Below are 23,093 nucleotides of genomic sequence, written 5' to 3'. Positions count from 1 at the left end.
AAATACTTCAGGACTTTATTCTGTGTGAAAACGGACATGAAGCCTGATTGTATACTTGATTTTTATAGCAGAGATAAATAGAAGTGTCACAATGAAACGACTGCTTGACATTCAAAAAAATACACAAAATATTTTAAAATATAAACAAAAGGTAAATACACAAAGATCCTCTTAAGAAAAAACAAAGCTGAAAACCAGAAACGCTGTGATGACGAGTGTTTCAGATGAGTAGTGCACCATAAATAAAGATTATAAGGATAATGACTAAAGCCTTTCCACCCTTATTTATTATATTATGTTTGGATATTGGGTTTTTTTTTTTTTTTTGCACCATTGTGGTCTTGCTATGAAGTTCAAAAGTGGGATTAATGGTTTAGCAAGTTGTGTCAATCTTACAGTCACAGTTTAAAGTATCAGGAAAGCAGCTCTTATTTCATTTTACTCAACATGGTAACATTTGCTGAAGGCCAACATAGATTCATGTGGGAATACGTTTCACATGTGCAAGCATAAATCGAGCCCAGCTCGAAGGTTACAGCATCACTAACATGAAAACTGAGCATCACATTTTGACATGAGTGCGCATGTATATGTGCATGTATGTATAAATGTTTTTACATTTGATTCTGGTCTCTGCTGAACAACCTCCAAGAATGACCGTTGAATCAGTCAAATTAATTTCACTTCACACTTGATCTACTGACAAACTAAAGCAATTTCCTGATAAAGTGCTGAGTTCAAGTGTGAGACACTAATCTGCAGCCATAACATTAGTAATAAACAGAAGCACCCTGTTTTTGTTAAAATTCGAACTTATGAACAACGGCAAGTCTAATTTTACTGTGTAAGCTGGATGCAGCAAAATTAGACAATAACTGTTGAATCAGCAGAATACTCTGTTTTCTTTTAGATTTTCTTTACTCTGAATTCCTCACAAAGACTTTCCATCATCTCCATACCCAGAGATAAGACAGAATAACATTTTATGGTGACACTTCATAATTAATTTCTTTGTGAGGTCCCTGGTGTCTGTCCCCCTGTTCACTGACATCACTTGGAAGTCGAGACAGCAGCAGAAGACTCAAAGTTTAGCTGTTCAGAGGTCTGAGATATTTGGATGTGCTGCAGATCATCAGTAGGTTAGTGTGAAGCCTGACTCTTTTATCCTTTATACTTTCTGTAGATCACAAATCCAGCAACAGCAGCAACAACGAGGGCAGCAGCAACTAATACACCAACGATTAGTCCAACAGATCCTGCAGGTGAGAAACAGGTGTGAGGTGTCAGCTGTCAGGTAGGTGATGAGTGAAGAACAGAACAGAATCCATTTCCTCTTCAAACTGCTGTCAGACATTATCTGCTGCACTCTGATCACATCACTCAGACCAGCTGCTTTCTACAAAGTCTCATCAACAACATCTTTACAAACAAACATCAACAAGCAGGAAGCAGCTTCACCTCTGATCACACACACACTCAACTCTACTCACTCACCTCGAGGATCAACAACATGAAGGTAGATGATGCTGATGAGCTTCAAACCAAATGTTCCCGTCTCAACGACACGACACTCGTATGTTCCAGTGTCATTAATCGTCACATTCTTCAGATTCAAAGACACGTCTCCATCTTTCATCTGTTTGTCCTTTAGATCCACCCGGTCCTTAAAAGATGGATGCTGGCGCACTAAAGTTTTCCTCCCATCCCGATACAAAAAGACATATTCGTCTCCCAGGTCAGCTCTGCTCCACTCCACAGTCTGGATGTTGTTTGGAGCTCGACATGTCAGCGTGACGTTCTGTCCAGACTCAGCTGTGACGTTTTTCTGGTCTGAAAGAGAAACTATACAGAGCAGAGAGGTTAAAGTACAAATGTTCACTTCTGCAGCAGACACCAGAACTCTTCTGCTGAGAATTTCCCTTTAACTTCAAAGGTGAATTCCAGAAAAGTTTACTAGTTTAACTGGTGAATTTTCTTTTCCATAGCCCTTAAAAATTTCTTCTATACTGAGGAGGAGTGTGAAGAGTTTCTTAAGGCAGAGAAGCTCATTTAAATTTCAGATCTTAGAGTCTCACAAAAGTTATTCATAGACAGATTACTGTTACGTTCCCGTAGGAACGCTGCGTTACTGTGTTACTAAAACCGTGATATTTTTTTGCGAGAGGGTCTCATGACAGTGACGTAAGCGAGTGCGATGTTCGTGACAACAGCTGTGTGCAGATCAACAATGGATAATATATCGAGTACGGGAGAGAGTATGAACGTGCAGCGTTTAAAGCGTGGAAGTACTGACCTTACTTTGAGTTTGATTCCATAAAAGTGACAAAAACATTAGCGTCCGTTGTGCGTGGGAATAAAACTTCTTTTTACAGCGAAAAAACCCTAAACTTCCAAGCAAGCACCGAGTGCGCTACGACGTAATGGGAAACTCACAGAGAAACTCGCGGATTCTTCCACTGAGCGCTGCGGCACACCTGCACCAGAGTAAACCTCCGCCTACCCCACTCCTGCTTTACAGGTGAAAATAGAGCAAAAGGACCGCTAGTCTTTGATGTTATTTATTTTCTGCTGTGTTTTACTTGCATCTATTTGAAAGAGTGAGTGTAAATTTTATGTGCTGGAATGTGCAAAAAATAGGTTTAAATGTTAAACTAATTTCTTCCAGTCAGAGAATGTTGCATATAATTACATTTTTGCTTGATGCATGAAGTTAAAAGACTAAAACTAATAAAATGAATGTTAAAAAGAAACTTTTCCATTTGATTACATTTTATATGATGGATTAGGCAGAAAGTAGAAGAGTAGAAGATCTATCGCTTTATCACCTATTCAGGTTGTAAATCATGTTTTTAAAAAGTAACTAAGAAACTAATTACTTTTGCAAATAAGTAATTGCAAAGTAAAGTGAAGTGACGTTGTCAGAGGCTACAATGCACGTGTACCATCATGAATTTAAAACAGAAAAGTGGGAATCATGTGTGGCTGCCATTCACATGTGTTACTGATCATGTGACTCTGAGGGTTTACAGATTTACACTCCTGTGACATAATATCACAGCACAAGAAATGTATATTTTTTGAGCATTATTTATCAAGGCGTTGACATGAACATGACAATTTATATCAACTATGCACTGAACTTTATTTCAGTGATTTGCCACACCTTAGATTAATTAACAAATTAGTCAACAATTTGTCTTCTGAGAGCTAAATTATCTATGATGGCTTACCCAAAAGACCCAGCAACTTAGCCCTCACATTTCGAGTGTATGGGAATACACGCCACACTGAAAGCTAAATATCAGATATTAACCATGTACAGTCATAAATCCATCTGAGAGCAAGACACAGCTTTACTGAATTTAATTTAAAACTATAAACGCAGACAAACCCTAAACAACCTAAAGTTAAAAACCCTGGTTCCAAGACCTGGAGATCATGACGACCACATTCAACTGCTGCTTGTTTGTGTGTCTGTCTGTATTCACCCAAAAAGCTGCCCTGTGGGGCAGAAATTAGATGATTAATTTTGCTGCTGATGACTGTCCCATTTCTTCATCTTCTTCACCGTGAGAAACTCTTACGTTGCATAGTTTAAAAATAGTTTTTAAAAATCATTTGTTTCAGAGCATTTGGCTAAAGCTCAGCCAAGTATGGCCCCGTAGACTGCACTAACATTATTAAAGGCATATCTTTGTTCTAGACTTTGAGCATAATACTCCTCCTTTCTCTCTCTTCTCCCTTTTAGTTCTGCTGAGCTCCCTATGAAGTCCATACTCAACACTATGAATCAACCTCAGCTCATATGTCTACTTCATTTGTGATGAAATAACAGGGAACCAGACCTCACCTGCCCATAAAACTACATGTACAGACAGTCCCCCATCTGAAAATGAGGGACTGTGAATAGAAATCTCTGTAACTCTTAAAGTCTTAATGGAAAACATCTTTAAACACATTTGAAGTAAACACGAACACCAACTAAGGGTTAAAAATCCACATCCCAAATTCCCCCTCAATATTTGATACTTTGGTAGAGACCACAGCTCACCTTGAGAGGCACAAACCAGCAGGCGCACAGAGAGCAGAGTCCAGCCAAGAAACACAACCATTCTCACCCTCCGATAAATGAAATGATGAATGAAAACTAAAGTGCTGAGAAAGCTAAAAATTCTGACTGTGAGGAGTGGGAGGAGTTAAGTGGGAACAATGCAGTGGGCGTGGGTGAAAGGCTGTGTTGAGTCAATAAATGAATAGACTAATAAAACACTGATGGCAGAACTACACTGCTTACAGTATTTTGTTATGTCATTTTAAAACATTTTAATTATGCTCATATATAATTTTACAGTCGTTTTAATACATGACTGTTCAGTGGCGTGTTGCTAGGAGACAATCCTGGTCCTGCTCTGTTGAATCCATGTAAGAAAACAAAAATCCAGGCACTGAGAGCGAAATGACTTGTGCCAGTGTGAAAGCTGATGCCGTTGGTCATCAGGTCTCAGTGTGGCAGCTCTGCCTGTGTGTTTCTTACAGTGAGGAAAATCATGCCAATAAAACTACACCAGTGCTCTGAGAGCCATTACACAGCATTTTTTTCTGATAATAAAATGAAGCCTTTATTTATTTATTTTTCCATTTAAGAATTAACTCTCACTATTAGGGAGGGCCAGCTCTGCAGCAGTGTATTCATTCAGAGTGGCTGTAGCTCAGGTGGCAGAGCGGGTCAGCCACTAATCAGAAGGTCGGTGGTTCGATCCCAGGCTGCACCCTGGCTGCATGCCAGATATCCTTGGGCAAGATACTAACCCCATGTTTACCTACTGGTGGTGGTCAGAGGGGCCAGTGTCTGGCAGCCTCGCCTCAGTGCGCCCCAGGGCAGCTGCGGCTGCAATGTAGCCAGTGTGTGAATGTGTGGGTGAATGACTGAATGTAGTGTGAAGGGGTCCTTAGGGACTAGAAAAGCGCTATGCAATTGCAGGCCATTTTCGGTTAAGGTTTCCTTCCCCTCTGTCTTTCTCATTGCATTTCCTGTTCCCTGCATGCAATTTAGAAACACTTCAATTAGAATAACATTAACCTAAACCACAGACTGAGCAAAGGGTCATATTCACTAGAGATTACCTGGAACCTCCCCTCCACATAAGTGCTTTTACAATTGTCACGGTTCTGGGTGATTTTGACCAAGCATTTTCAGTTTCTTATGTTTTGGCTTGTTTTTGCATTATGGATTATTTTGTGATTCTCTGGTGTTTTGCTGATCATTATTATTAATCTATGTTTCAGGTATTCTTGGTGAGAGATTAGTTCTTAGGTTGTGTCTGGTGTTTAGTAAAAGTTTAGTTCAGTGTCAAGTCTGCGTCTCTGTTTCTTGTCTCCTGTTTTATTGGGAAGGTCTCCCCCTTTGCTCCCCCTGTCTCGTTAACCCTGATGTCTCCCAGCTGTGTCTCCCTCCTGTTTCTCATTCCTGACTTCCTCAGTGTATTTAAGCCCCGTGTTTCTTTGTGTCAGGGTTGTGTTGTACCCTCAGATTTGCTTGTGTGTTTCTGTTCACTGTGCTCTTTGTCAGTTCATGTTTTGTTTCGTCACCAGCAATAAAGTTGAAGTATTAAGTTGCAATTCAGTCTCCGAGTCCTGCGTTCGGATCCTTATCTCCGCCTGCCCGCACACAGAGCCCTGACTGCAATAAACTACTGTACAGTACTTACAGTGCTTGTTTAATAGTACAGGCCTTTATACTCAGCTCCACTCAAAACCACTTCATGGCATTTCACCTCCTGTGCACATTTATAGTTTTTAGTTTTATAGAGGTCAGCAGTTAGTTACTTTACTAAAAAAGGGAGATTAGTTTGGACTCCTCTTCCTGGTCATCTGTGCTACATGGGTGGGATCGTGTTGTGCTGTCTGGCTCTCACTCGGTCTTGACTGGAGTGCTTCTGGTCCGACACACTGGTTTCCATTGTGGCTTGGGCTTCACTCTAGGCTGCAGCCACTTGGGGTATCTGGGCTTGTATTGGTTCCCATTACCCTAAGTGTGTGATGGTTTTCAGGCTCTGATGATTGCCTGTTGCTGTTTCTGCCAAACACTTAACCCAGGGAGAGTGAAAAAAAAAAAAGGGGGGGGGGGGATAACTATATATTAGAAGAATACAAAATGGTTTATGTCTCAACCTGTAGCTGGTGGCACATACGACAATTTGCAACCTTTTTCAATGACAAGAAATACTTGTCTGTGATTTCCTAAGGTTTGTACATTTGTTGTGGGATTAGGACACGCACTAGCATAAACACGTACTATCTCAAAGGAAATGAGCTTTTTATGGGTGGAACCAAATCAATTTCTCTCGTGTCTGTATTTGGGGGATCTATTGATTGATATAGAAGCAGGGACCGCCAAGCTCCCAAACATAAGTTAGTTTAGTGTTTTTCTCTCTCTCTGAAAAACAATAATTTAATGCCAGAGAAATCTGAACGTGATTTCGAGCTCTTACTTGGTAGAAGGAAGGAGAAAGAGAGAGAAAACTAAGCATGGTGAAGTGCGAGCAAACAGTTGATTTAACATCCTGATACCACCATAGGTGTCAACAATCTGACCAACAGGGACTATGACACATGCTTTTATATATGGAAACAGACACATATGAAGAGGAAGGACTGGGTCACTATATGTTGTCACTGCCGATGAGGAAACAGCAGATTACTAAGAGCAACAATGGAGGAAACATTTCTACTTTATCTCTGTGAGTAGATTCTCTCTGTTTACATTTCTGTACTTTAACCATCTGCTGTTGATGAGTTATTATGGAGAAGGCACGAAATATCAGACTGAATTCATCTTTAGAACATCTTGAGGACGAACATGATCAATATTGCGAGTGATCAATGGTCGTGACAATTTGCATATTAATGATCACTGAACTGACTTCACAGCCCAATGTTCGTCAGTGGTGCTAGTTTCAGTCATACCTTATAAGACTGGGAAAACCTGCAGTCAGCTGAGACTGAAGAAGTCACTTGGATGAGCGACGAAAGGTTTCTCCCACTGAAAACGCTTCGTCCAGATGAACAGAATCAACTTTTTTAGATTTTTGAGATATACAGTAATAAATAAGCAATAAAATAAAAAGTAGGCTAAATGAGTGAAGAATAAGTTGTTGCCAGTGTTGATGTATATTACCTTGCTGCACAACCATATTAGGCAAAATCTCGAGGTGAATGTCATTGTAAATTGGTGCTATATAAACAAAACTGAATCGACAACAAATGGCCAATCATATTGCTGTAACTCAGTATAATTGACCACCTATTGCATCCAAGTTGTGCAGAAGAACATTTCTGACAACCCAACATGTGGAAAGTTAAAGCTGATGTGCCACAGCACCACATGCATTAGAGAACCTTTTGGATTTGGTGAAAGGAGAGCTTTGAATTGTGGACAAGTAGCTGACAAATCTTCAGCAACTGTGGGATGATATCTTGTCAATATAGACTAAATTCTCTGAGGTGAATAAATTTACGCCATGAAGAAGGCAAAAGATGGTTGAAACCAGTACTAGCAAGAAATGTTATATAAAGTATCCATTTAGAATTGGAGATCATTTATGGAGACCAGTTTCATCCCTTCTGTTTCTTTATCTACATATGATAGTATTTGTGGATATACCCACCCTGCTGCCAGTCCCCTCTGAGACCTCCCCCAAACTGCAGCCTCAATTCACTTTCAAGCTGTCTGCCGCTACCTGCTAGAAATGCTGTCAAACCTGAAGTGAGGCTGTGGTCTCAGTGAGTGAATTGAGCAGTATGATGTCGCCAGTGCCTGCAGACAACTTGTTTGGTAATGCAGCAGCAGCAGTGTGGTGTCCTTTCCTCTGATGTTACGGTAAATGGGTTAGACCAGTCTCACCAATGAGGCAAGCTGTGGCTCAGACTGTCTGTTTAAATTAACCATCTTAAATTAACAGTCAATATTCTAATTCAAGATTATTAAATCATTCTCAATACAAGTAAAGCATAAAAGTCACTTTCAGCTTTAGCGAATAAAACTAAAAGCCTTATTTCAGGAAGTAGAGCAGGTAGCACTATGAGTGTTAAATGCAAACGCAGTTGTTCTGCGTTTGCATTTAACACTAAGATGATGCATTAATCTGTGTGGAGCATCTATTTTTTCAGTCTGTGATTAACAGGAAACTAGCAGCTGTGCGGTGATCTAGTTTCCTGTTTCTGATGAAAACACTTTAACTGCTCAGGTTTTATTTTTAGGACCGCAGAGTTTTCTTGCACAGTAGCAGCATAAAAAAGAAAAAAAATCAAGACATTACTTTGTAGTTCTTGGAGGTGTCTGCCCTATACAATGCTATCCCAGATTCAATACTTTATAACCCAGATGCAACATACCCCTCTTGTCTGTATTTGTTTATGGTAAGCCCTCTTTACCCTGCACATTAAAAAAAACACCTATATACGAATGGCATGGATCTCTGCATCTTGATCTCATTGCAGGTCCATCCAAACTTCTCGCTGTACTTTTGGAGGTCTCTTTACTGTGTAGTCCTGTTTCTCCTCACTTCTCGGGTGATGTTGTTGCCTGGATTCTACAGTGCATCGTATCCATCTCTATCTTCTTTTTCTTCAATCTAGTGTCTCCTCTTAATATGTGGTTGCCACATAATAAAAGGAGACACCAGAGTTTAATGTTCCTTGGTTACCTTTAGAAAACTAAATTGTTTTCCTCTCTGTGATTCAGTGAACTGTTTTATTTCTCTTCAGTTCTGATCTTAGTGCTGAGCTGTGCAGCAAATCAAGGTCAGTAACCTTTTTTCATTTATTTATTCCAATTATGTTAAATGATCAAGTCTGTTACTCCTTCTTTCAGTGGGGGTTACTAATGTAAAACTACTGAAAGTAGAAATAATTTTGTGGCATTATTTTAAAAAAGATCAACATAATTTTTATTTTAACCCTCACAGCTCGTCTGACTGTGAGTCCCAGCAGCTCTCAGTTCTTTAAAGATGACTCTGTGTCTCTGAGCTGTGAGGAGGACGACAGCTCTGCTGGATGGACTCTGAGGAGAAACACAAACATGGAAAACAGGACTCTGTGTGGGGTCGACTGGGGAAAAAAGAATAGTTCTTCCTGTAAAATCACTGATCTCTTTACATGGGACAGTGGAGTTTACTGGTGTGAGTCCAATCAGAGTACCATCAGTAACATGGTTAACCTGACAGTCACTGGTAAGCTGAGTGTGTGGAGTTAGTGTTGATGAAGCTGTGTGTAAATGGATGAAATGCTGTAGTTTGTCTCTGTGTTGAGGTGGATCAGTGATCCTGCAGAGTCCTGTCCTCCCTGTGATGGAGGGAGATGACGTCACTCTGCTCTGTAAAACAAAGACCGCTCCCTCCAACCTCACAGCCATTTTCTTCAAAGATGGCGTCTTCATTGGGAAAGACTCTACAGGTCACATGACCATCCAGCATGTTTCCAGGTCTGATGAAGGCCTCTACAAGTGTGACATCAGCGGTCATGGAGTCTCTCCATCCAGCTGGATCACTGTCACAGGTGACACACTCACCTGTCTGTGTTTCTGCAGGTTTCAACATTCACAATGTGACGACAAGTTCATGACTGTGTTTGCTTTATTTTAGAGAGAAACACCACCACACCTCCACCTACGTCCACACCTCCTCCTGGTTGCACCTCTTGTGATACATCACTCTCCCCGCCTGTTGTCTCTGTGTTGTCATTCTTTTTAACAGTCTGTGTTGCAACTCTACTCATTTCAATAATTCTGTTGATAAAACTTTGTGATGTTAGAAAACCTGAAGGTGACACTCGGACCTCTGGATTTGACTCAGGTTTGGTTTTTTCAGAACTATGTACAAGTATATCAATGACTTTAAACGTGTCATCAAAACTTGCACAGCGTCATACTGCTGTTCCTTTTGGTTTGCTTCAGCTAATCAAGTGGAAGCTATAGAAGACAATCCAATCGGTGACGTCTTATGTGACATCGGACAGAGCAGAGGTGGTGTTCATGTTCTTTGTTTCTACTAATGAACAAATAAATGAATAAAAAATGATTATCTGCTCTTCTTCCCTTTTCTGGGAGGCAGTGGGGAGGTAGAGCGTACAGACCGATCCAGCGGGGAGGAGTGGGAAGCCAGATCAGGCGCCCCCCTTCTGGCTCTCCTCTCTGCTCTCTCCTATCTTGTCCCTTTTGTCTTGCTTCTCTCTATCACCTTTTCTATCCCTTTAAAGAAGTGAAGCTCCATAAATGCTAAAGAGTTAAGCATTATTTCTCAGTTGCAGTGAATAGATGAACTGTAGGAAACTAAACAGAAGAAAGAAGAAGAGAAATAACAATTTAACATAAACCACAGACACTCCAGGGCCTGATCAACCCTGGCAGGGCCTCCTTGATGAGGGTGTCTAGTGATAATGGCCGAAACACCCGATGAATCCAAGGTCCAGTACTGACGCTGTGTCCCAAATCTTAATATGATAATCTAGATCAAAAATCTAATCCCCATAAAAATGGCAGATTAGCCTTAAAGACGGAAAGTTGAGGCACACAACGATGTCTCTGGGCTGCCTTTCCTCATAACAGCCATCCCTCAAGATTCTCGCCTTTTAAAGCAATGCATTATCAGGGACTACAACATCTAGTCCTTTTATTGAATCGAATAAATAAATCACTCGAATAAACAAATAGCTCATCCTTCAGCTACCTTTTGGCCGCCAATTGACCTTTGACCTTTGACCTTTCTGTTTACATCATTCTCCTTGTGTCTGTGTGGGTTCTCTCTGGGCGCTCCAGCTTAGTCCCACTGCCTAAGACATATGAGTGAAGTTATTTGGTGATTCTCGAGTGATTGTGATTGAGTGTGGATAGTTTGTCTTGCTAGGGTCTGTTTTGTATCGCATCTTTCACACTAAGCCTGGGATAGTCTCCAGACCCCACTTGAGCATAAAGTGCTAAGTATTTTTTAAACAGGTCGAAAGTAGTTGTTGTGTGTTTGTTGATGAACCATAACAGGGAGCATCTATTGTTTTTAGCCTATGATTAACAGGAAACTAACAGCTCTGTGGATTCCAGTTTCTGATGAAAACACTCCAGTGCTTTTTTATTAATAGACATGAGCCTCCAGAATTTAGTCCATCGTCCTCAGCCTCTCCAGCTTTTTATATACAGATGTAAATTGACTAATACTAAAAAGAACGCATAGATATAGATAAAGGACATGAATGATTTTTGTATCTTATTCAAATCAGCTGCAGAGGTAGCTTTCAGGCTGTATAACTTGCATTGATGTCCTCTGTGTGTTTTGTTCCGCAGGGATAAATCGGTATGCACTCTACTCAACAGTGAGGAAAAAAACACCACTTATTCACAAATCGTGAAAGAGAAACAAATCAAAGTCAACAGGTGCGGCTTCTCTCCTTTGTCTCTGTCATTGTTCCGAATCAGAACAAGATCCCAGCACGTTGATATTTTAGTCAGTATCAAAAGGACACTGATCAATGGCCATGAGTGCCATTCACAGAGAGTTGGGGAATGGCTGCAATCACAGCATTGTAAGATGGTGACAGATGTACCCTTAGGCCCTTTTCACATAAATGGTGTCCATGACTTTCTGCTAAAACCAGCTTTCATGTGTACATCCTCATCATTGAAAGAGTGTCCACTGGCCTGTAGCCATATATAGACTGTGACGTTTTGGCATTTGTGCCGGGGCGCTCGATTCTTGGGGCAGACCAGTTTTTGGCGCAGCATATTTTGGGGTTTTGCGTCAGTATTGAAAAAGCTGAGATGCACTTTCTTTAATTAGTGGAGCAGGAAAAAGAAAACACCAAGAACTATGTTTAGACCTGTTAAATTGACATAATGATGTTTGTCTTTTCAGAGTTTCCATCAGAGCCAGATGCCATCTCCCCCCTAAAAGATGTAGTCCACCAGTCCAACCACTGCAGTCCAGCTGAGGGTCTCGAATCCGTCCACCCAACACCTCAGATAACAATTACTTGTATAACCGATTAGTAGATAGATAGTAGACGGGGGCGACCGTAGCTCAGGGGATTGGGAAGCGTATCTGTAACCGGAAGGTCGCCGGTTCGATCCCTGGGCTCTCTGTCCTGGTCGTTGTGTCCTTGGGCAAGACACTTTACCCTACTTGCCTACTGGTGTTGGCCAGAGGGGCCGATGGCGCGATATGGCAGCCTCGCTTCTGTCAGTCTGCCCCCGGGCAGGTGTGGCTGCCTCCACCAGTGTGTGAATGTGAGAGTGAATGAATAGTGGCATTGTAAAGCGCTTTGGGTGCCTTGAAAAGCGCTATATAGATCCAATCCATTATTATTATATCTTCTGTTCTTTACATGGAGTTACAGTCACACAACTTTTGTGAGACAAGAAAATCAATTCAACAGTGAAAAAGATTTCTTATTAAAAAAAAAAGACTAAAACAAAAAGCAATAATAATAATTGTCTTTATCACCACAGCAATTATCTGGTTTCGCTGCAGGATCAGTTAGCTTTGGTCTCATTTCTTTGTTCTTATTTGTGTGGTTCTGTGGGTTTTACAAAGATTTCTGATCAAAAATTTGAGGCGTTGTGGCAAACCCGTGCGCACTTCTCTTCACTTTAACCAGGCTGTAAACAGCATGAACATCATTCAGAAGGTCGACAGTGCACAGAATATATTTAGAACAAACTGTATGTGTCTATTTGTACATTTTGATTCAAGGAAATTGAATTTATGAGACTTTACTTCAGTTGTTTTTCAAACTAAGCATGCCTCCATAGTATTATATCTTTCGACTTATGCAGCTGCACACATTCATCTTAGCGTGTTTTTCAGTGTTTGTGGACACAGGGTATAGATTTTCTTTTAAACTTCTATGGCTGATTGCTTTGCTCCTACATTGTTCTTCAGTTTATTGCTATTATGTCAGTTTGATCAAAGAAAAAGAAGTAAATATTACATATATTGTGAGGATAAATGTTCAAACAGGTCATGTTTTTGATGCAGTTGTAAGTGTCGTGTTTGATCGTGATATTTGCCTGTAAGTTGCACAATTGTGAGTCATTATGTTGCTGTGTATGATTAAATGACAATGAAAAACAAATGTAATGCGTATTATTAACAAAATTCATGTAAAGCAGCAAAGTTAATAAATTCAAATATAAAGTGTTTTTTTCGCTGACTTAATTTCATGGATACAAATACAAAACAAATTCATTGTTCAGGGTAAAGTACTACTTTAATAGATATAAATCAGGTTTTTATCATATATATTAGTTCTTTAGACAAATTTTAAACTGCATTTTTGTACATAGTTTCCATAAAGACAATGATGAATCTGTGCCTGTCATAAAAACTGACAACAAATGGATCAGAGCCACATCTGTATGTTTTAAAGAACAATCTAGTGAAAGCTAGCTTGCTGTGACAGTTGACTCTTTAGCTGCACCATAACAAATGCAATGTACTGCAGGCTCACAGGTAAACAATTCTATCAGTACTTTCAAAGTCTTAAAACTGTAAATCTTATGTGCATTTAGAATTGATAAGTTGACTGTGTTGTGCCCCCTGGTCTGACAGGTGGCTGGGAGGTGTGCAATCCTAGATCCTGCAGCTGTGCATTAAAATAAAGAGGCACAGATCATGAGCTTGTTTACAGTTTCAACTGCAGGATTTATTCTGCAGATTTGCCTCCAAAGGGGTTTACTCCTCCTGAGCATTAGGCGCCATCTAGTGGTATCTTTAAGTAATGCCACAGAACATGTAAAGATAACCGTGATTCAGCAAATATAATAAGACATAATAAGCACAAAAAAATATAACGGGGGTGTCCATTTTTTTTTACCTTGTTTGAAGACATGAACTGAACTTAAATCCCCATAAGTTATGAATGCTCTTCTATTCTATTCTATTCTATTCTATTCAATTGTATTTATATAGCGCCAAATCACAACAACAGCCACCTCAAGGCGCTTTATATTGTACAGTATATCCTATAATAATACATATGGTGAAAAACCCAACAATCATATGACCCCCTATGAGCAGCACTTTGGCAACAGTGGGAAGGAAAAACTCCCTTTTAACAGGAAGAAACCTCCGGCAGAACCAAAAGTGACCACTAGCAGAGTAATATAAAGGTTGTAACAGAAGTAGTGGCTTAAAAGCAAATGGTGATTTCTCAATTTCTATTTAAAGTCTCTATTTTATTTTCTTGTAGCGTATTGTACCCTCCTCCTAACGAGGAGTGTATCAACTTTATCATGACCATGCACTGCAAATGTTGTTAAAAAGAAACTTTAGCAAAAAAAACTTATTTCTAACACATGAAATGGAACAATAATTAAAAGAAAGACTGTTGAAATAATAAGTAGTGTACATCTCTCTAATACGTTTGGATTTGAGTGCAAATGTCTTGGCCTCTCAGTTGGATACTTGAACATATTCTTTTGTTATTGCAAAATTCAAACTAGACCTGATCTGATTTACAGTCTCCAAGGTGAAGCTTGAGCACGCCCTTATTATGCAGCTCCACCCAGTGGGAAAACTCTTTTGGCATTGCATGGACTTTCCTATCATAGGGTACATTATCATAGTAGTGGTTAGTCAGGGGAAAGAGTTTATTCTGGGTGATTACTAAATGGCCAGAATCCATACAAATGCACCGTTTCACAAAATTCCAGTGCCAGGCTAGTCAGATATAATCCAGTGCTAGGTCGATATTCCTTTAACCCCAGAGATTGCCAGAATTTGACCAGTCTTTCGAGATACCTAGGGTTTATGAAGATTGGTTGGATAGGAATATCCATGTCCTCAATGGCATACACAGCCCGCTGACACGCTGGGCGAGTACCACCATAGGAGAAGCAAGGAAAGAGAAGCAGGGAGTTGCCATACTGTTGGAGACTGTCTGCAAACGCCCGGCGACGTCCCGTCAGTGACCCATACCTGCAAATTAACGCATGACTTAAAGCAACAAGACATAAACTAACAAGTCAGTTCAATGTCGGGTTCATTAATTGCTCACTTTGCATGAAGATGCTTGGGTTTGCTGTCACAAGGTTAGTCTTCCTGCCAACATCATTGTGAAATTCATTTTCCAGAGGAGGAAGGTTGCACCTGAAATAACATGAAATATTACTTTCAGAGAGAAGAGTCCTCATCACGATTTCCATTCCTTACAGTGAACATCTTTCTCACCTAATAACAAAATCAGCTGAATCAATCATTTTTCCACAGCCGCTGTTTGTTAGAATCCCACCGCTCCCAACAATTGAACAAGTGTCCCATCTCTTTTTTGAGAAAGGATTCTCCTGGAAGTGACATCAGCAGATTATAAATAACAAAGAGCAACATTTACAGTGCTTGTAACATACAGTGTGTGAAAGACAACTACTCATTGTATTTAGGAACTGATGTGATTTAATCCCTTAAGGATGATGACAAAAACGTAGTCAAGTCATGTTTGAAAATTTGAAGAACAACAGAGGCATGAAACATGCAGCAAATTTTGTCTTCATACTAGTTCATTCATAAACAACAAATTACAAGACCGGTTCCTGTGTTTAGGAATAACATACTTTTATAAAGATTTTGAAAAGCTCCGGGGTCACAGAGATGACACTCCTGTCCTTGTCACAAACAATCTTAGATCCCACTGGAGTGTTTTCCTGAGTGACGATGCCATTGTTGGATCCATTGCAATTGATGCTCAGCTGTAATCTTGAATAAATTAAAAACAAATGAGAAAAAAAAATAAAACTAAGCATAAAAAAGTGTAAAATTAGTTTTGGTGTTGAGATGAAAGATTTGCAAGACAGTAAAAACTTAAGGCATGGAAAAATCAGAGGAAGAAAACACGAGGAGGTAGTCACTGGAGGAAAACTGGAGGAACACAGGAGGAAATGAAGCTGAAAATATTTTTCAACTTATCTTTGCTAACAGCATGACTCAGATATTCTAGGATCTGTATATAATAGTTCCAGCCAATTCAAGAAGTCAAGACAGATTCCTTAAATTTAGGCAGTCCTTCAAAGTAGCAAATGATCCTAATGTCTCTGATCAGGGTAAACAAATGATGCCCTCTGGAAAGTGAGAGCTCTCTTAAATGTGACAAGACGGACTCAGTCTGCCGAGACCATGGAAGAATGACTGTCTTCATACATCTGAACCAAATCACAACTTCTGAGTGGTCTGTTCATCTGGACGTAGCGCTTTCAGTGGGAGAAATGCTTCTTCATTCATACAAGTGGCTTCTTCTGTCTCAGCTGATTGCAGGTTGTCCCGTTTTCATTGTCATTCAGTGGTGCTAGTTTCAGTCATTGTGCAAATGTGCTGTTTATAGATTGGGGAAACCTGCAGTCAGCTGAGACTCAAGGAGTCGCTTGGATGAGTGACGAAACATTTCTTCCAATGAAAACACTACGTGAACAGAATTACTTACCTGGATGACTGAGCATTGCATCAAGACATATTACATATCACTTTCTTATCCTTAATGAATGTTGCGTGTTCTCATTTTGCCCTTGCTCAAGCTTCCCAGAAGCTGGTTTTTCCTCCTCTGAGCATTCACGTTCCTGCTCTACTTTCTGGCCCTCCTCAAACTCATCTCTGCTTCCTCTAAAGAGGGCTTGTTCAGATTAAATAGAACAAGAAACCAAAACATTAAAATATGTTAAAAACACGCATAGTAGTTTGGACCCGGAAGCAGAGTTCATACGTCGTCAATTAAAGGTTGGGTATCCCACCTGCTGTGAATGTTTTAATGCCGTACAGTTATTATTAACATCGCTTGTTACATCCTGTTTATGACAGTTAAAATAAATAACATTCATATAAGAGATAAAATTGTCTTGTGTAAACTGTATGTGGTGTTAAATAGGCCTATACCAGTGTACTTTAATGTCGGTCATAAGGGTGTTACTTTAAGAGACATATATTTTATGAGGTGCTCTGAGGAGCTTGGAAAGGAAAGCGTCTGGACTTCTTTAAGTTGCTTGAAGACGTTTCACCTGTCATCCGAGAAACTTCTTTAATTTAAGTTCAAATGGTGGAGAGTCCCAGATTTAAGCCCTATGGTAGTGAACCCCCAAAAGGGACAATGGACCCCCTATTGATTCTCTTTCTAATCACACGAGTCAAGGTGTGAAAACAGGTGTAGTCCACGATTAGCCAAGGTTTCTTAGGGGACACTCCCATGGGGCTTAAATTCTCTATGCCTCACTCAGCCATCTGTCAAAAAATGCATGATCATTGTTAGTGCAATGGTGATGTGGGAACAGGATGTGTGTGTGAACTCAAAAGTCCCAGGATGATAATTGGGTTCATCTGAATATTTGCTTTTCAGTTGGTGAAACATTTTACCACTCATCCAAGTGACTTCTTCATTCTCAGCTGACTGCAGGTTTCCTCAAACGTAAACAGTACCTGTTAGAGTTTGTATTGTTGATTGTCATTTATGCTTAGAAATATTTAACCATAGATGCTTAGAGGTGTATAATCAATTGTGTAGTGATAAGTTGTGTGATCTTAACAGGCTACAGAGGCTGGTGTGTATTCCACACTGGAATGCACACCTATATCCTGGGAGCATGGGAAAGTTCGTACCTTGTTTAATTGTGTTATGTAGGATTAACGTAGTTACGTCTGTTCTAGTCTAAGTGCTTTTTGTGTATAAATGAACTGCTGGACTTCCTTACTGTGTTATCTAGGATGAGGGGGGTCTACCCTCTTCCTGACCAAGCTTCATTTTAAAGCTGCTTTAAACTCATTCTGAGCACCAACAAAGTTCGTTCCCTGGTCACATTGGATGTGTCGAACTGCACCTCTGATTGAAATGAAACATCTTAATGCATTAATAAATGCATCAGTAGACAAGTCCTCTAAGAACTCGATGTGAATGGCACGAGAAACAAAAGCAAGTAAATAAGAGTCCATACCGTTTGTGTTGTTTTCTTCCCTCTGTTGTCACAAATGGACCAAAACAGTCCATGCCACAGTGTGTGAAGGGAGGAGAGGGCTCTAAGCGATGTGGAGGTAGGTCACTCATCCTCTGACCCTCTGGAGCTTTGCGGAGTCTGCGGCAGATCACACATTGTCGGATGAATGAGGCAAACTGTTTTACTCATTCCAGGATCCAGTAGCCACTGGATCTGATTTCATTTATGGTGAATCCCTTTCCTTGGTGTTTTACTTTGTCATGACAGTGAGATATTATGAGTTGCTGTACAATGTTCTTTTGGGATCAGCTCGGGTGTTTGAAGGTGTCCACTCGTTGCATGCTGGAGTCTCCCTCCCACCTTGAGGAGACCATCTGTATCCATGAAAATGTCAGTTTAAACAGTTTGTTATGATCTGGAGCTGTTCTCCTTTCTTCAGCTGTTTTATTTCCTGTTCGTACGCTTGACTTTGTACACGTCGAGGATCACAATTCAGCATTTTCCTGCTCACTCACTGTAGCTGATGCATTTGACTTGATGTGTCTAGCCCTTCTTATGAGACGTGCTACAGCTTTAATTGCTTTGACCAGGAGGAGAACTTACTTAGACATTCAGCAAGACTTACAGTGTCTGTGACTTTAGTTAACATTGTCTGTACTTTTCTGACTTCTGGATCTTCCTATGGTCAGATCCAGCTCAACAGGTTGTGCTGTGGGCAGTTCATTTTTCCACAAAAAGGAGGGGCAGTGAACCAGATAGACTTATTTAACTCATTGACAGTTACACCTCTCGAAGCACCGTCAGCTGGATTCAGTTCTGATGCACGTAAAACCACTGCTGAGGGCTTGTTACTTTCCCTGATCCTCTGAACCTGTTAGCTACAAAGGTTGGAAACGACGTGCATCATTGTTTATGTAGCCCAGCACCACCTTTGAATCAGTCCAGAAGTACTCCTTTGCACCATAACAAGTTCTTCCCGTAACATGTTGCTGACTGAGACTGAAACTACAGCTGCTGTTAGTTCAAGTCTGGGGATTGTGGTCAGTTTAGTTGGAGAAACTCGAGCCTTTGCTATTACCAGAGAGCAGTGAACTTCACCTTTAGCGTTCTTTGCCCTCAGATAGCTACATTGTCCATAACACTTGAGCTTGCATCTGAAAAGTGGTGCAACTCTATTTCTTTAGTTTCACCAAAGTTAGCAGGCAGGTAACAGCGAGTATGTTTAGCTTGTCTAGATTTACAAAGTCACTTTTGCCAACTCACCCACCTTGGCTTGAGTGCATTAGGTATGGGTCGTCCCACCCGACACCATGCTGACACATTTCTTGCAAGATTTTCTTTCCATTCAGCACATATGGCGCTAAAAATCCAAGTGGGTCGTAGATTGACGCGACAGTGGATAGAATACCTCTGCGTGTGGCTGGCTGGACTTTCAGTGTGTTGTCAAATTTGAAACAGTCCTTTTCAATGCTCCACTGGATGCCTAGTGCTCTTTCTTGTGGCATGTCTTTGAATGTCAAGTCTCTTATGTTAAATATTTACAGCACACTCTGATGCAGGTATACTTTGCAAAACAGTGTGATTGTTAGAAAACAAACTTGTGGAGACGCAGGTTACCTTGCGGCAGATTTCTCTGGCTTCTTGTGCCAACTGCATTGCTCTTTCACTGTGTTTGTGCTCGTAACTCCATCGTCGACATAAAAGTCTTTCTCAATGAACTGTGAACCTGCTGGGTGCGAGTGGCAGTGCTCTTTGGCTAAGTACTTCAGTCCATAATTTGCACAGCCTGGAGATGATGACGCACCAAAAAGGTGTACCTTCATTCTGTATGTTTGAGGTTGTGTGCTTGTATCACCGTTTTTCCACCAGAGGAAACGTAGATAGTCCCGGTCCCTCTCACTGACGTGAACTGGTGAACATCTTTTCTATATCGCACATTAAGGCAATAGGATGTTGCCGGAATCTCAAAGAGAATGCCAGTCAGATTGTTATTAAGTCTGGCCTTGGAGAAGATGATCATTGAGACTTGTTCCATTGTGTTTGGCTGAACAGTCAAATACGACACGCAGTTTTGTGGGCTTTTTGGGGTGGTAAATCCCATGATGGGGGATGTACCATTGTTCACCTGTGTTCCTTCGTTGGTACTTCTTCCACGTCTCCTCTTTCAATTATGTCATTCATGTATGCAAACTAATCATTTTTGTAGTTCTCATCCTTGTTCAACCTTCTCCTTAAGTGTTCCAGTCTGATCTCTGCAAGCCTTTGTTGTCTGGTAAGTTTGGCCTTTGCTGAATGGAAGAGGCTCTCACAGTATCCTTGTTCATTTTTCTTTATCCCTTCCTTAAGTTTTTCCAAAGAAAACGAGATCCTCTTGTGAGACCGTTTTGTCACATGCCTTTTGTTCTTGAAATCTGATTCAAGAACATTGATCATGTCCATTGGTGTTACAGCAGGCATTTCCTTTACCATGACCCTATGGCACAGACTTGTTTCAGTTTCATTTGACTCTGATGAGCCACCAACAATGCTCCACCCTAGGTCTGTCTGTATGGCAAATGGCTCATTGTCTTTTCCGAGTAGAACCTGTTTTGGAGCTAGAGTTCTGGGACAGTTAAATCCAATGAGTAGTCCAACATCACACTCAGGAGAGGGGGTATCTGATCAGCGATCTCTGACAGATGGGGCCATTGCCTTGCAGTTTCATTTGTGGTATGTTGTCATAGTTAAATGGGATGTAGTCCTTTGTGTAGGAGGTGGAAGGTCGATGTGAACATCTGAATTATAACCTCTCACACGTAACCCTGCTATCTCTCTGGCTTTTGACTGTCATGTGAACTCCAGCATCGTGGTTAGTTTTAGCTTAACTGGATGGGATGCTGCTTGTAACTGGTTAGTTACCTCCTCACTGACAAATGTGTTGTCACTTTGTGTGTCTAAATAAAGCGTACACAAGCTGCTCTTTAGATGGACTCTGAGTAGTGGAAACCCACACAGGAACAATCATGGAGGTACTACCTGATTGACCCACCTTAGTAACATTCAGAGCTGTGGCTGCCATGGTGTCATTTTCCTGTGGTTGAAGCGACGTTTGTAGAGCTCTGAGGCCTTTCATTTGCCATGTGACTCTCATTGTGCAAACAGGTGGGGTGTCGTCCTTTGCAAGTGTCACATTTGTGGCGATGACGACAGTCTCTGCATTGTGGCCCACCTTTAAGCACCCGTAGCACAGTTTATTTTCCTTCACAAATGTCCGTTTGTGGTCTAGTGACTTCTCTGAGAAGCTTGGGCACTTTGACAACTGATGACTTTCATCTTGCAGAACATGCAGGCCACCTTTAAACCTTGTGTCATTTGACTTAGTTTTTTCTCCTTGTACTGTGGCTTGTGTAGTGAAGACTTGAGTCACAGATCTGTTTGGTTTGGTCTCCCTTACGTATCTTTTCTCCAAGGATGAGCTGCTTGAGTAAGTGCATATGAAGAAGTCACAGGATTACATGCAATTTCTGCCTCGAGTGCTAAAACTCTGCGAAATCCTTGAAAGAGGGAAAATCTTTGCCTTCATGAGAGTAACTGTGACTTGACGGTTTCCAACGCGTTGCAAGCCATTCTGGAATCTTTTGCAATAACTTTTGGTTTTCCTCACAGTCACTTAGTATCTCTAAGCCCTTTACATGTGGTGTTGCTTGCAGACAAGTTGTGAGAAAATCAGAAAAGGCCCGTAGACCTTCTGCATCTTTTGAGTGGATTTTAGGCCACTTTGACAGTTTGTCTCTGAATGCCTTTTGAACAACAAATGGCTGACCATAGCGTTGGTCAAGTCTTTTCCATGCATCTTTGTATGCCTCTTCATCACTGCGGTAGAACGTGCCCTCAAGACACTTAAGAGCAGGACCAGTGATATACCTTTTTACAAATGCAGTTTTTCAGCTGGAGATATAACCTTTGTGGCCCACCAGTGAGATGAAGGAAGCCTTCCATTCGATGTAGGTGATGGATCTCCGCTGAACACAATGGGCACAGGCACTGGAATTTGCTTACTGCTATGCTGTCTTGAATAGCTTTAGCCAGCTGCAATACGTCTGTGGGAGGCGATGGAGTGACAATTTGTGAGTGCAGTTGTTTGTAGAGGATTATTGACAGGGATGATGCATATTGTTCCACATGTGGGTGATATGAACCTGTAGAGAGCTCTGAGGCTGGTTGTGCAAAGCTTGTGGTTGATAACAGACATCCCATTGCTCTGTAACATTAGCTGACTGTCCTATATCAACTCTTAACTCCTTGTCATAAATCTCTAATTTTGCACGTGCTGCTTGCCTTTCCTTTCTGCTTGTAAACGTTCTAGTTCAGACCTTTGTGCATCCAATTCCCTCATGGTTCTCTTCCATTTCTCTTATTTTTTGTTTTTGTTTTATTTCCTCTTGTGTGATTTTATACTGAGTTCTTTTGCAGCTAATTCTGCAACAGCATCGATTCTTTTGGCTGCAATGCTTGCTCAGATTGGTAACTTGACTGTGATGCAGTACCAAATATGGACTTAGCATGTTCATAAGCTAAGAGCTGATGGAGGCGCTGCCTTTCTCTATCTGCATCATACTCATCTATAGCTGCTAAAACGCTCAGATATGATTTTTCAATAATGTCCTTTGTCACTGATTCACAAGAGTCCATTTGCGGCCTTATGACATGGGATGGTTCATTACGTTCTCTATATTCACTGTATGCTTTTGTCATATCATTTACTGTCCTTCAATATCATCAGCCATTTCTGCTAACCGTGAATCTGATAAATCACTTTTCAGGTCTTCTCTGTATACTCTGACCTGGCCTTTCCAATGTTCATAAATGGTTAGCAGTTCTTCTCTCTTTTATTCTGTTCATCTCTTTGATATAAGAGCATTTTCTCCGTGGGCACACTGGGCCGTTCTGATCGCCTTGGAACGTTTCATTAGCTGTTTCATCAGCTTCGCATGTCAATTCCTTTCGTTGTTCCTTTTCGTTTAACTGACCTCCTTCTATATTTTCCATTTTGAGAGCAATTGCTTGTTACCGGACCGCTGCTGTAGCTTGCTGCTCCGTGCCGTGCCGTGCCGTTCCGATCGCAGGAAGCTCTCTCTCTCTCTCGCTGCTCCCGGAGGTA

General features: G+C 40.9%; 1 protein-coding gene and 1 pseudogene across 1 annotated transcript; one reads left to right on the top strand and one right to left on the bottom strand.

The window, feature by feature from the left end:
* Positions 1-8,956: 8,956 nt before the first annotated feature.
* On the top strand, positions 8,957-9,890 carry LOC113014665 (low affinity immunoglobulin gamma Fc region receptor II-like; the record flags this gene model as incomplete). The annotated part of the gene is made up of 4 exons (XM_026156336.1): positions 8,957-9,230; positions 9,310-9,555; positions 9,642-9,805; positions 9,867-9,890. Coding segments are annotated over 4 exons (708 nt in total), but the record flags the coding sequence as incomplete, so codon positions are not given.
* Positions 9,891-14,259: 4,369 nt separating this feature from the next.
* Positions 14,260-19,776, bottom strand: LOC113014654 (alpha-2,8-sialyltransferase 8F-like; annotated as a pseudogene).
* Between the last annotated feature and the right edge of the window lie 3,317 nt (positions 19,777-23,093).

Source organism: Astatotilapia calliptera, chromosome 3 (genome assembly GCF_900246225.1).
Source record: "Astatotilapia calliptera chromosome 3, fAstCal1.2, whole genome shotgun sequence".
Taxonomy (NCBI): domain Eukaryota; kingdom Metazoa; phylum Chordata; class Actinopteri; order Cichliformes; family Cichlidae; genus Astatotilapia; species Astatotilapia calliptera.
Note: the sequence above shows the minus strand (reverse complement) of the source record. Positions and strands in the feature narration are given on the sequence as shown.